At 42.5% G+C, this 15,449-nt stretch overlaps 1 protein-coding gene across 2 annotated transcripts in view; it reads right to left on the reverse strand.

Moving 5' to 3' along the window:
- Positions 1–472: 472 nt before the first annotated feature.
- The window catches only part of LOC120997979 (interleukin 1 receptor accessory protein), a 281,900-nt gene continuing 266,923 nt past the window's right edge, over positions 473–15,449 (reverse strand). For both annotated transcript variants that reach the window (XM_040428369.1, XM_040428368.1), the window contains 4 exons: positions 9,368–9,522; positions 2,626–2,775; positions 2,208–2,351; positions 473–1,635 (listed from right to left, as the gene is read on the reverse strand). In XM_040428369.1, the coding sequence (XP_040284303.1) occupies positions 1,238–1,635; positions 2,208–2,351; positions 2,626–2,775; positions 9,368–9,522 (847 nt within the window). In that variant the 3' untranslated portion in view covers positions 473–1,237. The remainder of the gene's footprint in view (positions 1,636–2,207; positions 2,352–2,625; positions 2,776–9,367; positions 9,523–15,449) is intronic.

The following is a 15,449-nucleotide window of genomic DNA, read 5'->3' on the forward strand; positions in this document are numbered from 1 at the left end:
TGGGAATTGCATTTTAGGGCTAAAAAGGGACAGCTGGTATGGGCGAACACTTATGATGTGTATAGGAGCCGTCATCCAGATCTACCCATCACATGCTACTGTAGTTAACTGGGGCGATGGAACTACAGGCCAGGCGTTTGCTTTGTCTAGTCAAGGAGTGGTCAGAATTTGGTGTCTTATTTTACATTTTATACAATCTATTCCAAATCAGAGTGCTGTGAACAGCAATACACCCTCATCAAGCCATGTCCATGGTGGGTATTACAATCACATTTTCCTATCTCACGCAGATTAAAGGGCAATTTTTTCTAGCTTGATGACCTACCAGTATGTTTTTTTTAGTTTGCCTGGAGGAAATAGAAAACCCCACAGCATATCTGCACAAACACAGGAGAACAAACAAGTACCATAGATGTTGCCCATTCAAAGAGAAACATGGTCCAGATCACCATCAGGGATTATAAATATACCATTTATTAGGCGATTACCTTATTTTCTTAACTTTATTCCTGCATATGGTTTCTAAAGCTGGCTATACACATTAGTAGGTCGAAGGTTGAACAACCGTTGAAAGAATGATCGCCAGGTGAACTACTGTTATGCTGACAGATTAATCCATACTGGCTGCACAGTCATTCAAACTTGTCATACACTTTCAGTAACGCTAGGCAAAGAACAAAGGGGCACATTTATTAAGACCAGTGTTTTATACATCGGTCTTAATAAAGCCTCATAGCTGTTGGAGGATCCGCCAAAGTTATGAAGAGGCGCTGGCCTTTCCATAACTTTGGCGTATCCAGCGCCAGTTCTAAATGTAAGACGGCTTCTGAGCTGTCTTACATTTAGACTATTTTCTATGCCTAAAACAAGTGTAGAAAATGATGAATGCCCACAATTGTAGACCTGGTGTGAGCGGGAAGAAGTAGCGGATAGCTGTGCCACTAACTGTTGCGTCGCCATCTGCGCCTGATATACACCTAATGTAGGCATATTTCAATATAATAAATGACCCCCAATGTTTCTCTGAATGTTTCAGGAACATTCTGGGAAAGTTCTTTCAAGGAAGCATTTTTCATGGGCTAGCATGGACTACATAAAATGCAGTTGTGGCTGTATAACGGTTAAGGTCTCTATTACCAGTATTTCACAGATTAGCTTTACTTAGAGTTTTATTACAAAAATCCAGTGTGGTGTTTCTTTGGTTTTAGAGCCTGAATAATGCCACCATTCATGACTTTTAAGTTGTTACATTCTTGCTACACTCTGTACCAAATTCAAGATTCTGGGGAACCGTATGGAAACTACAACTATTTTTAGTTGAAGAGGTCTTCTTTACGGGCAGTGCTACATGAAGCTGTTTCCAAAATCTACCACCAGGATATTTAGATTTTTCTCCTTTCCACTTGATGACACCAAGCACCGATTGTGCTAGCTTTAGCTCCTTCACTTTCTGTTTATTCTTAATAGACCTATATTGAACTAAGACAAGTCGGATGTTGCCCTGGGAAGCCATGTTCTGCAAGCCAGCTTTCAACTCCAAGAGGGCTTGTGTACCTTGGTGGACATAACTGGGGCTAACCACAACAAGCAGGCGCCGGCTTTTCTTAATGAAGCTCAGTGTTTCGTCTGTAACGACTGGGAAAATAAAATTGACATGTAACATAAATTGAACACTCCTATTAGGAATCAAATAGCATTTCTCATACAGAATTCTTTGGTGGGAATCTAAAGGCTCCAGATCTTGAAAAAAAATCTACACCACAAAGATTTAATTTAGTCTACATTATTTTCAAGTGTCAAGATGAAAAGAGAGTAGAAACAGAGTGCAGATGATTAGTGAAGTTTACATAGCAAATAATTATACCTAAATGAAGATTAAAAAATGCTGTAGTTTGCTCATTTATTTTCAATTCTTCGACCTAGCCACTTGAGAGTCTAAATGGTTTCCTAAACTGCTGTACACATATTTAATGCACCAGATGGTCACAGCGACTGAGCATATGTTTTCTACTAAAAATAAGTCCAAGTACGTCCAAAGAATAACTGAATTGTCTTACTAGGTCCTGCAGCAGAGTGATAAATAGAGGATGTGTCTGGCTGTCTTAAATCTAAAGAGAACTCATCTTAGAAAATGTTTAGCCACATGAGTAATAGAAAGATAAGCTATAGGATCTCCACCAAGAGCTGTCAAAGAAGCAGTTACTTACTTCCACCTGGTAAGCTGTCTCTGTCAAAGATACACAGTTTGTAGCCAAATTCATTCTCAAGCACTCCTCTTAGTGTCACCAGAACAAATTCTTCCTCTTCTGCATTTCTTGCATAGGATACATACACATCATACTCCTTTCCATCTAGGAAAAAAAACTGAAAACTGTCAGGAACAAAAAGCAGTACCAAAAATAGACGGTAATCAGATTATGCAACGTGTAATACTTAGATTTGAAAAGAGTGGGATAAAATAATACATTTGTGGTTGCTTTTTTCAGAAACAGCACCGCTATTGTCCACAGTCGGTATGGCTGCTCAACTGCTGAAGTGAACGGAGCTAAACTTCCGTACCAAATACGAATCATGGACAAGAGAAGCCTATTTCCATAAAAGTATTTTCATTTGTAAATTTTGTACCTCCAATAGTTTCATCTGTCCCAAAGTGAGCCCTGTAGAAGAGCACCATTTCCAACCAGTACACGTGGTATACAACAACAAAGCACACTACAAGAAATAGGGTTGCTCCCAGTCCACATGCCAGCTCCGTAATGTATCGTGGAGTACCAACTGCAAAGAAATGAACAAAATAACAAGTCTATAATTGTACAAAGAATATATTCAAATCAAATGCGTCAATGGCTGTCCTGATTTACCTGAATAAACAAAAGTAATAAAGATGTAAATTTGTTTCTACGTACACATCAATAGAACATACAGTATGCCATTTTACGTATGACCAGTGGGAATAAGGAACCTTTTCATATGATTTACAAAATGTCTTGGCGCTGGCTGTCTAAAAGAATCCACATTGTATCTTGAATGTATCTTGATGTAACTTCTTGTTAGCCTTGTTTATGTCAATAATTATTCAGCAGACAAGGAGAAGGAGAGTGCTCTGTGTTCTCAAGGGAAAGTGAGAAGCTAGGTTTGCAGAAAAGGTGTCAATAGTTCACAAATACATTTACATAACGGCAAAATGGTTGAAAGGTCAGAGCACAGCAAGAAAGTGCTAAACCTTAAATGCTGATCATCCCAGATTTCTATGGTTATATCAATGACATGACCACATCGTTAACAGAACAGGTTCAAGATCTTTAAAATTATTACACCTTAACCCCTTAGTGGCCAGCCTGTTTTGGGCCTAAAGGGCCCTTTACATGGGCCGAAAAATTTAACAGATTATTGCTAACGAGTGTTACTAGTAACTATCATTAAGGCCGAATGCACACGACCGTGGAACACGGATGTGAGCGGTCCGTGGTATCCCGGCCTGGCATCCTGCTGAGAGCAGGAGCGCACGGCGTCATTGGTTGCTATGACATCGTGCGCTTCGTGCTGCCGCTGCAGTACAGTAATACACTCGTATGATCTATACCAGTGTATTACTGTAGTGCAGCGGTGGCACGAAGCGCACGGCGTAACATAGCAACCAATGACGCCGTACGCTCCTGCTCTCAGCAGGATGCCAGGCCGGGATACCACGGACTGCTCACGTCTGTGTTCCACGGTCGTGTGCATTCGACCTAAAGATTACCCGATGAAATAGCGAACCGTTGATTCATTGGGTAATTGGAACTTGGTGCAGCACAACAGATCATCGTTTCTCAGTTGCAGACCGTGCTGTGTAAACACGATCTGCTGTTAGGAAACGACAAGACAGTATGGGGAAGAGAGATGGCAATAGCGACCGCTCCTCCCCATACTCTGGAGGAGCTGGAGGAAATCGCTAGCGATCGGTAGATTGTTGGGAAGGAACGCTTCCTTCCCGACAATCAGCTAGATTGTCGTCCCGTGTAAAGGAACCTTTAGTGATCAAGCAATTTTTTTGGGCATAAATAACATGAGAACTTGATTCTCTGAGTCAGTATGACAGTATGATTACAGCAATGCCAAATATATATAGGGTTTTTATGTTTCACTACTTTTGCACAATAAAAACATAAAAAAGAAAGAAGAAACATGTTTTTGCATTGCCCCATCCCAAAACCCATAACTTTTTTTTTTTACTTCTACAGAGCTGTGTGAGAGCTTGATTTGTGTAGGACGACTTGTAATTTTCATTGTTAGCATTATGGGGCTAATAACCCTTTTGATCACTATTTATTTGGTTTCTTTTTTGTTTTGGTGGTGAATAAACAATATAACTGCAATTCTGGCATTTCTGTATGGTGTTTACCATACAGGATAAATTACATGATAATTATGTAGTGCAGGTCATTATGGATGCAGCAATACAAATACGTGGTGGGGATTTTATGTTTGCAATTTCTTCCACTAAAAAGTTTTTTTTCTTTTTTTAAATGGGAAAGGTGTATTTTTTTAAGTTGGAGTTTTTTAACTCCTAACTTTTTTTTTAAGCAATTACTAGTACCACAAGGGGACTTTAACAGGTGATCTTTTAGTCACTTCTATTAAACACTTCAATGCTTATGCAGTACAGAGTATTATACGGTCCATATTATACTTAGTCAACTCTCTGGTGCAGCTTGATACAGATATACTGCAGGTTGGTCTGGGGCCTTCAGTAGGAACCAGGCTTCCATGCAAATACATCAGCATCCCACAATCTCATATGCGAGGTGCCGATGGGAGACAGAAGGAGCCCAATACATCTAAAACACTTAGATGCCGCAGTCGCTATTGAACATGGCATCTAAGGGGTTAAATGTCAGAAGTGCCAACGCAGGCCATTAGGGCCAGAGCCCAGCTCTAATGTGAGAGCGAAGTCCCTGCTCTCTGCTGCATTGGGCTTAGACTAGGCCACCGTAAGTAGGCGGTGGCTGGTCTATGGCCCCTTAGTGACTGCCATAAAAAGGCATATTGGTGGTCACTACAGGGTTAATCTTTCTATATACATTCAAAATAAGTTTTGCAAGAACATTAGACGTTTAATACGCACTTAAAGGAACAGCCTTTGACAGGGGTATACACAGATGTTAATGGGCCCCACATCAGAACTTAATTTGGGCCTTGTGCCCCATCCAGTTACAAAGTACATGTGTGTTAATCACTCCCAGGCATTCCAAAGACATACTGGTGTCTCCTTTATGTCTTCACCGATATGTTTTTAAGCAGTGATGACTGCAAATGATGATAATGTCTGTGAAGCGCTGCAGAATATGTCAGCATTATATAAGTGAGTAAAATAAAAAATGTGGATTGCAAATAAAGACTCCTCAGATTCTCAATGAATTTACAATATTTTTTACTTAGTGGAAGAAATTGAATTCTAAAAAAATGTAATAAAGTAAAGCCACCCTTGGCCTTCCATTTTATCTGAATTAAATTTTGGAAAAAGTAGAACAGGTGCTTCATATATATGACTCTCATTCTGAACATCATATTTCACAATGTATCTATACCAGACAACTGACAAAAATACACTGATAAATCTCCTGCTTCCATTCACACAGTATATTACAAAACTGGCTGCATGCAGCCACCACTAGGGGGAGCTCAGTGCATACGAATATACACACTTACCATTGCTATTTATAGAAGCTGTAATCAACTCCTTTGCTCTGTGCTCTCCCTAGTGGTGGTTGCTGTAAATATCAGATATTCTATCTTTGGAACAGGTATCCCACTAACCCTTTAATCCCTAATGCAGTAATCACCCCCTCTGCATAGGGATGAATGATCAGTTGTTCATCCCTATACAGAATCCAATAAGTGATAACAGAGGCAGCATGTCCGGTGAAAATCCCTTTATTGGGAACTGCTTATGTGCAAAACGTGTTTAAAAGATTGCTACGTTTCGGCTATAGGATAGCCTTTGTCAAGCGACAAGTGATCCCCAAATGATCCTGCTTAAAAAGTGTAAGCCACACCTCCCCATACGGACGTGGCCAATTAAATGATTACATAATATAATAATTATCCACAGTGCATCCAAGTGTGTACATATATATATAAGCGCAATAAGTGAAGCGCAATGGAACACATACCTCCGTGATGCACGCTTCCAGAGAGTCCTTCAGCAACCAGTGCGCATGTCCGGGGAGGAGGAGTCGTTCACTCACGTGTCCGACACTGACCACATGATCGCAGACTAACCCGTCCTAGCGATCGTCAGTGCCGCCAAGCCACCTCCTACTCCTCACTCAGGCAGCGCTCCGTTGCTAGGGATGCATAGCGCACCGCCCACCCCTCGCTAGTGACGGTGGCGAAAGCATCGTATTCCTGAGAACCAGCGATCGTATATTCATTCTCACTTAATGGGGTTATCCGAGGTATGAAAAAAAATAATATAGCACTGAATATCTGATATATAACTGAGCTAAGCAAGTTTTATGCAAAAAAAAAAAAATATATTTCCTCATTTCCCTGGTTCTTTTCTGGCCCTTTGTTTACATGCAATAAAAACAATCTCTGCCCCTCCCCCTGCACTGCTAAGGGAGTGAATACAAGTGCTGCCCTGAGTGACATGTCTGCCTGCTGGGAGACTCTGCAGCATGTTGTATGTGTAGGACTACAAGTCCAAGCTGTATAATGACACTGCTAATGGAGTGAATACAAGAGCTGTCCTGAGTGACATGTCTGCCTGCTGGGAGACTCTGCAGCATGTTGTATGTGTAGGACTACAAGTCCCAGCTGTATAATGACACTGCTAAGGGAGTGAATACAAGAGCTGCCCTGAGTGACATGTCTGCCTGCTGGAAGACTCTGCAGCTTGTTGTATGTGTAGGACTACAAGTCCCAGCTGTATAATGACACTGCTAAGGGAGTGAATACAAGAGCTGCCCTGAGTGACATATCTGCCTGCTGGAAGACTCTGCAGCACGTTGTATGTGTAGGACTACAAGTCCCAGCTGTATAATGACACTGCTAAGGGAGTGAATACAAGAGCTGCCCTGAGTGACATGTCTGCCTGCTGGAAGACTCTGCAGCATGTTGTATGTGTAGGACTACAAGTCCCAGCTGTATAATGACACTGCTAATGGAGTGAATACAAGAGCTGCCCTGAGTGACATGTCTGCCTGCTGGGAGACTCTGCAGCATGTTGTATGTGTAGGACTACAAGTCCCAGCTGTATAATGACACTGCTAAGGGAGTGAATACAAGAGCTGCCCTGAGTGCTGGGAGAAAACAGCAACTTGTAAGTATAGAACTACAAGTTCCACTTATATAATGACACTGCTAATACACACAGGATCTTCCCCCTACCTGTAATGCTTTGCAGAACTTCTCTTTCAGCTCCTGTGCCCAGCATTTGTCTCCTCACTGCCTGCATCTACACAGTAAACACTTCAGCCCTGAGTCTGTGCAGCTGAAGGGGTTAAGATTCCTAGGATAGAGCACACAGCCGTCAGTGAAGGGGGCGTGGCCAGCACAGTGACTTTTAAACGACACAGGCTTGTAAACGACCTTTATCAGAGCAGGGAGAGAAGCTGACATCACAGGTCATGTGACCCTCAGTGAAATTTGAGAAACCAGCCACTGGAGATAAAGTGAGTGAATTAGAAAGCTGTTACATTTGCCCAGTTAGGAACATAGAAAGAACAAAAAAATAACTTGGATAACCCCTTTAAGGAGAATCCTACGTAGGAAGGAACTGAAGTGGATTTTTGAATTGAAGGCACTCCAACCGTTTGGGATGAATATTGAGTTCTGTGTGGAGAACATATAGGTTATCCATGTGATGTTATGACGAATTTGTACTCTGTATAGTGATTTTTAATATGTACCCGTTTTTTACAATAATGTTATATTCACTTATGCTCACTTTGTTTTACACATTGAACACTGCCTCGTGATCCACCTGATGGAGGAACTTGCCCTCCTCCTTAAGTGAGAATGAATATACGATCGCTGGTTCTCAGGAATACGATGCTTTCGCCACCGTCACTAGCGAGGGGTGGGCGGTGCGCTATGCGTCCCTAGCAACGGAGCGCTGCCTGGGTGAGGAGTAGGAGGTGGCTCGTGGACACGTGAGTGAACGACTCCTCCTCCCCGGACATGCGCACCGGTTGCTGAAGGACTCTCTGGAAGCGTGCATCACGGAGGTATGTGTTCCATTGCGCTTCATATGGGAGGACATTTATATATATGGTAAGCGAATTTATATGTACACACTTGGATGCACTGTGGATAATTTTTATATTATGTAATCATTTAATTGGCCACGTCCGTATGGGGAGGTGTGGCTTACACTTTTTAAGCAGGATCACTTGGTGCTTGACAAAGGCTATCCTATAGCCGAAACGTAGCAATCTTTTAAACACGTTTTGCATGTAAGCAGTTCCCAATAAAGGGATTTTCACCGGACATGCTGCCTCCGTTATCACTTATTGGATTCTACATTCAGGAGCCTTTATGGATCTAGGGCTCCAGGTGGGCTGCTGCATTCCGGATGACCGTATGGCGAGCGCGACTCCATATTGATGCTTTTTTCATCCCTATACAGATTCATTGTTTGTTGGTGGCAAATGCTGGCAAATAATGATTTTGTGTGCCACATGAAAATGGAATCACCTGATGAACACACGTTTGCTTATTCATCACGTAACTGTCAGCACATGTACTGGGGCAATTATCGGGATCAAGTGTTCCTAGGAACATTCATGCCTGATAATTTGCTCTGATTGCTGGTCCATCTAAAAGGATGGACAGATATCTGACAAAATCTGTCCAATCAGATGAATATCACTCAAAAGTGGTATTGCTTGAATGGTCAGTTCATCTGACTGAAATCTGTCTCATCTGCCAGAAAACTGATCTGTGTGTAAGGCTACTTTCAGTAATCCCTTTAAGACGTAAAAGTAAAAAAAGAACTTTGTAATATACCTACCTCCTCCTGCATTACAAGGGGTTGTCTCATCTCCCAATTACTAAGGCAGGATGAGAGAGTTCTAGCTAACCGGTAAACAGTAGAGCGCGCCGGCATCATCCACTGTGTCTCATCTAGCCTTAGTAATGGAGAGATGAGACAACCCCTTTAAGCCTTTAGAGAGTTATTCTTGTAACCCATTAAATCAAGCAGTCGTTGGGTAGACAGATATTCAGCTACTCTACGGTATGCATTATTTCCTCTAGACAAGCTAAGGTGTTTTTTTTCAATTATGTAGACAAGCATTTCCCTTAATGTGAAAAATACTTTCTAAAAAGTACTATCATAATAAAAATAATACAACAACTTGTTTACTGTATATTTAGGCACCTTTCTCTTTGACAAGTGCTTGCCTGGAGACTACCCCCAAGGTGTTTCTTGCAGTGCAAGTATAGTTGTGCTTGAGTTCATCCGGTGTAATGTTTTTGATCCGTAATTCCTTTTTTATGGCCTTGGCTCCAGGAAGGATCGCATCCAATAAAACACTAAAGAAAATGAGAAAACCTTGCATCATTTCATTTTCTAACTCATAATGGTACAAACAGGAGTAAGACCCTTATGCTTACATGCTCGTGTGGCAACAAGTTCACTCCAAGGTTAAGAGGAAAACAAAATTCTAACATGTCTTTACTTCTTGCAGCCCACTACACATTTTATTTTTTAAACCAAGCTGCAAGATTTTATGATAAATGTCAGAAAAACCTAAGTGACAAGATATGAACACCAAAAATTATGTCTGAAAAATATTCATTGATATTCATTGAATTAGACAAATTACCTTATACCAGCCGAGCCAGAAACACCCAACTTGCAGACACTATTTCAAGGTACTTGCACCTCATCAGTACAAAGAAAGGTGCTGGTCAGTTGGTTGAGATGCCACAGAAGCAGCTCCGAGGAAGGGCGCTGTACCATTTCTCATTTTCAGAGACACAGTGGTACCTGGAGACTTTTAATATGCAAAATAGCTCTTATCTGCCAAGGAAGAGACATGCATCTGTAGACAGCACTGTTTCGGGGGTTCTTGCCCCTCATCAATACAGAGCAGGGAACTGGCTGGTTGTTTGAGATACCCTAGAAGCAGCTTAAGGTGCCATTTTTAATTTAAGAGATAGCAAAAATAGCGTGGTGCCATGTTAGACAGAAAATTCTATGTGATGTTAAATATGTTTACACAAAAAAATACAAAAGTATAAAAGTGCTACCTTTATTGGCTAATTAGTAAAACGTATGTTTGACGGCCTATCCACAGAGCCAGCCCTACAACTAACCAGGTTTGTGCTCCATCATCATTACTCGTCATTTGGGAAGTACATATACCTGCAAGGCAATTTTCATCAAACCATAAGACTGACTCTGAACTACTCCAAATCAGATACACTTCCTACATACAACTATATACTGTATATCAAGAATAATACCATACAGACATCAGTCTACAGGCTGTCCAACACACCTAAGATGGGACAGCTTCAATCCACAACACAGAGAAGTCCATCATTTACAGCCAAGCTCTGCGATATATCCAGATTTGCTCAGACACTGAAGACATCTGCTGACACTGAGGAGTACAGTTTGATTAAAGATGAACATATCCACAGAGCCACGGATTCCAAAAAGAAGCCTCTGGGATTAAAAACAAAAAGAGGACAACAGCAGGGTGCCCATTGTTGTTCACCTACAACCCCAGAATGAGCATCTTGAGGAGAATTGCTGCCAATCTCAAGCTTATATTTCACAAAGATAATAGACTGAAACATGTTTTCCAACATCTACCTCTCCTACAAAAAAAATAAAAAACACCAAACTTATGGAATCTCCTGGTCAAAAGTTCCCTGTCATCACCATCAGAGATAGGCACATTCCTCTGTAACAGTAAAAAATGGGAAACCTGTACCCAACTCTTAACAGACACCGTCCGCATACCCAACACACAAAGACAATACAAAATAACTAACAATTTCTCATGTGCATCCTCCAATGCGATGTACACGATACAATGCAAAAAGTGCCCCAGTGATGGCATGTATATTGTGATAACCATGCAGAATCTCCATTCAAGGATGAATTTACATAGGTATATAATACTTATTGGGAAATTCTTCCCTAGACCAGACCACAGTATCACAGACTTAAGGGCTATGTACACCTTTTGGGACAATTTCTTTGTTATTGCATTGTACTCATTTTGAGCTAAAAATAATGTTTTCAATTAGTCTTTATTAAAAAGTTTGAACCACTTTCTGTGCAGCTTTGAGTATTCTCTAGTACCATAATCTTAATTTTCACTGTGTTCCATCAGGCAGCTCAGCTGACGGCTCCTTAATAATCTCTGATCTCTTACCTTATAAACACTCATGATTGTGCAATCACAAAAAAAATTGCCACTGAAGGTGTACATAGCCTTAAAAGGTTTTAAAGGGGTTATGCTGTGATTGATGTAAAAATGAAAATCAGACCTCATATAGTACATGAAAATACCTTTTTAACAAAGCTAGAACCAGCCCTGTACCTCACATGGATCCAGAGATCTCCACATTCACTGCTCCAATTGTTCTGCTAGATTATCCTTAGCCTAACAGCTCAGGGGCGTGTCCTTTCTGCTGCAGCTCTCTACCTGTAACTGCCACAGCTTCCAGCAGAACATATGGCTGGTGGTAAATGAAGATTTAAACTGAGCACGTTTGAACAGCTCAGCGAGACGGGAAAAAAAAGGGGAAATACCAAATATCAGGTGGCGCAATACAGATACATCTTATTGAATAGCTCACTGGCTATACTACATTTTTACATGCAATTACAAAAGTATTTAAAAAAAACTATGTGACACTCACACAACCCCTTTAATACTGAAGGGCAATTTTAAAACCCGAAGGGAGAGAAAATTCTGGTAATTCAAACTGAAAATGTTCTAGTCATTGAAAAGAGGACTCAATCTAACACCTGGATTTACGACCCAATACATGGACATGATCCCGCTCTCCTCCCCCATTAGACTGACTCCAGATCTACTTAATTCCTAGGGGCTCATGCACACAACTGTGGTTTGGGTCCACATTTTTTGTGGGTCGGATGCAGACCCTTTGACTTCAATGGGGCCACAAAAGATGTTGACAGCACTACATATGCTGTCTGCATCCACAGATCCGTTCTGTGCCATCCGAAAAAATTATAGAACACGTCCTATATTTGTCTGCATTATGGACAAGGACAGAGCTATTCTATTAGGTTGCCGGCCATCAGCAAGTACTATACAAAAGCAAGTTTGAAAGAGCATTGTGATCAAAGTAAGACAGCTACCTTATTTTCTATGGGAGCAGCCAGTTGTTGTAAAAGCTTTATTCACTCTAAGATAGTTCAATGTTGGAGGTGGGGGCAGATATACTGTCTCATCTAAGAGATAATGCGGTGTATGAAGTCATATTTTTCAGGCAATTCTCCATGAGAATAAGCAAATTAGCTCCTACCAGTTAGACTAGAGGCACCCACAGCAGTGTTTTGGGGTCCTTGCACCTCGTCAGTGCAGAACAGGGTGCTGGTCAGCTGATTGAGGGACCTTAGATGCAGTTCTGGGTATTGTTTCCCTTTGAAGAGACACAGTGGTGCACGGAGATTATTTTTTTTAATTATTATTATTATTATTATTATTATTTTTTTAGCAAATTAGTTCATGTAATACACCACTATGTCTCTTCAATTATATGCGATGTGTAAATGACAAAGGTATAATCAGAAAAATTCTGTTTGCAAGCTTTCATAGCACAGAGGCTCTGTCATCAGGCAGTATACAAATGAATGACTGTGAGAAAGGCTCAACTCTTAAATGATGTTACAGACGTTTGTACATGGGGTGAAGTGTTAAGGCTGGCCGCAGGCTAGCCTGGATTTGTGGGAGGGGCCGGTACCTGTCTTAAGCAGTCCGGCTCTCCCAGGCAGCACGTCGGCATTCGGACGTCTGCTACTTCCGGGTGTGACGTCATCAGCAAGCGTCCTGCACGAGTCGGATCTCAGAGAAGCCGGGTGTACCTTTCCCTTCAGTCTGCAAGCTGTTCAGATCGTTTTCCAAGATAACTGGTTTGTTTGGGGAGCGTGGCAACGTGGAGGAGGGTGTGTAGAGAGGGGGAAGTGTGCCGGAAGATCGCTTCTCCTCACTGCGTTCAGGCACATGCAATTAAGTTTTGGCACCAGGGGGCAGCATTGTCACATAGTTGGAGCTCATTGCCTGTTCAGCACTCTCAGCATAACCTGTATCTAATTTCATACAGGGGCTGCGAGTCATCTGGGCTCAGCAGGTTAAACTCTGGCAGCTGGGTCCTGGTGCAATTACTGAGTTGATTACTTACAAGGTTGCTGCTTGTGCACATGTTTGACACTCATCACATACACTACATACATACCTTAGACACATAGTTCGCACATCAGGCAGTTTGACAAAAAAAAAAAATTTTTTTGGGAACCTTTATCCACCAAGCTTCATCCATACACCTCTAGCATAGGTACATCCGCCAATACAGCTACACGCTCGCACGACATACACACCCCGTTTCATCTTGTAGACTAGTGTCATACGTCATACAGTCTGTTTTCCACAAATCCTATACTTACATACATCACCTACCACGTCTGTAGGTTCGTTAGCCCGCAGTATTAGTTTTTAATTAATCTGCCACGTCACAGATTCACACAAACTCGGGCTCGCTTCATACGTCAGTGGAAACGACTATCATACTCCCTGTCAGCCTCGAAGGCTTTTTCATTCAATCGTTTCACGCTGCTGGGGGGGGGGAAGGGGAGGGGCTTAGATTCCGTTATCTTGTCTGTCAGCTTACGGGCAGCAGGTCGTAGGGTTAACAGGTTGTTTTTTTTTTTCTCTTTTTCTTTCTTCGTTTTTTTTTTTTTTGTTGTTGTTGTTTTGTGGTGTTTGTTGTGTTGTTTGCAGTGGTCATGTCTCAGCCTTCAGACATTGAGGAATTTGTGTCCTTGCCTCCGTCACTTCAGCCAGTGCAGGCTCCTGCATGTCTGTGCCACATGTTTTAGGGCACATCCGGTCACGGTCTGCACATTGAAGCCGGCGTGACTGAGCCGGGTGAATGTGGAGGCACTAGACCAGCTGCTGCGGCTTCATCCGGTTCAGCCATTCCGTACATTCCTGGTGGAAGGGTTTTCACGGGGTTTCACACTGGGCTCATCACCTTGCCCCAGCAGACTCATGAATGCCCCAACTTGCAGTCGGCTTCTAAACATGCTGGTCTGGTGGATTCACTCTTGGCAGTTGAGCTGGACAAGGGTTTCATCATTGGTCCTTTCCAGTCCCCTCCTTTGTGCACTTGGAGGGTGAGCCCGGTGGGGGTGGTGCAGGGAAAATATTCCAATAAATTTCGTTTGATTTATGATTTGTCTGCTCCACATTCTTCCCACGTTCCAAGTCTCAACTCGTTGATTCCGTCCGAGGAATTTTCCTTGAAGTATACTTCCGTAGACCAGGCTATCCAGGTCATCCTTCAGACAGGCATGGGGGCTTGGCTGTCCAAAGCAGATGTGTCTGATGCGTTCAAACTGCTGCCCATTAGCCATCTCTCTGGCAGTGGCATGGCATCAAATGGAGAGATGCGTACTATTTCGCCACCAAGTTGACGTTTGGTTCCAAGAGCAGCCCCAGTCTGTTTGACAAGTTAGCGCAGGCACTGGAATGGATTTTGTTGGAACAGGGTTGCCAGAATGTCATTCACTACCTGGATGATTTTCTGTTGATCGAAGAACCCTCACAGGCGCCTGTTGACTTGCAGGTTCTCTTGCAGGTCTTCAAGGAGTTAAACATTCCAGTGGCCGAACACAAAACAGAAGGGCCTGCGCAGGTTGTCACGTTCTTGGGGATCTCTCTGGATTCACGCGCCATGTCAGCCAGTCTGCCACAAGACAAACTCGACAGAATCAAATCAGGTGTCCGTTCCTTGCTCATGTCTCAGGTTTGCACCAAGAGAGAATTGCAGTCTCTGTTGGGCATGTTAAACTTTGCCATGAGGATCATTCCTCAGGGTAGATCATTCATTCAAGATTGCTAGTCTTATTACAACAGACCAGTGATTTGGACGCATCAGTGCATCTTAATGCGAACGCCCGAGCAGATCTGTTCATGTGGGACAGATTTCTCAGCGGGTGGAACGGCATTTCCATGTTTATTCCGAGGGCCACTTCTGATTCTCCACACGTATTTTCAGACGCGGCTGCCTCGGTAGGTTTCGCGGCCATATTTGGCTCACATTGGTTCGCCGGCTCATGGCCCACACACGTGCTACAGTTGCCGGGGTTTTCTCAGACGTCGGCATTGTTCGAGATCTATCCTATCGTAGCAGCTGCTATAGTCTGGGGGCATAGGTGGTCGGGTCACACAGTGGTTTCCACACTGACAACA

Source organism: Bufo bufo, chromosome 4 (assembly GCF_905171765.1).
Source record: "Bufo bufo chromosome 4, aBufBuf1.1, whole genome shotgun sequence".
Lineage (NCBI taxonomy): Eukaryota > Metazoa > Chordata > Amphibia > Anura > Bufonidae > Bufo > Bufo bufo.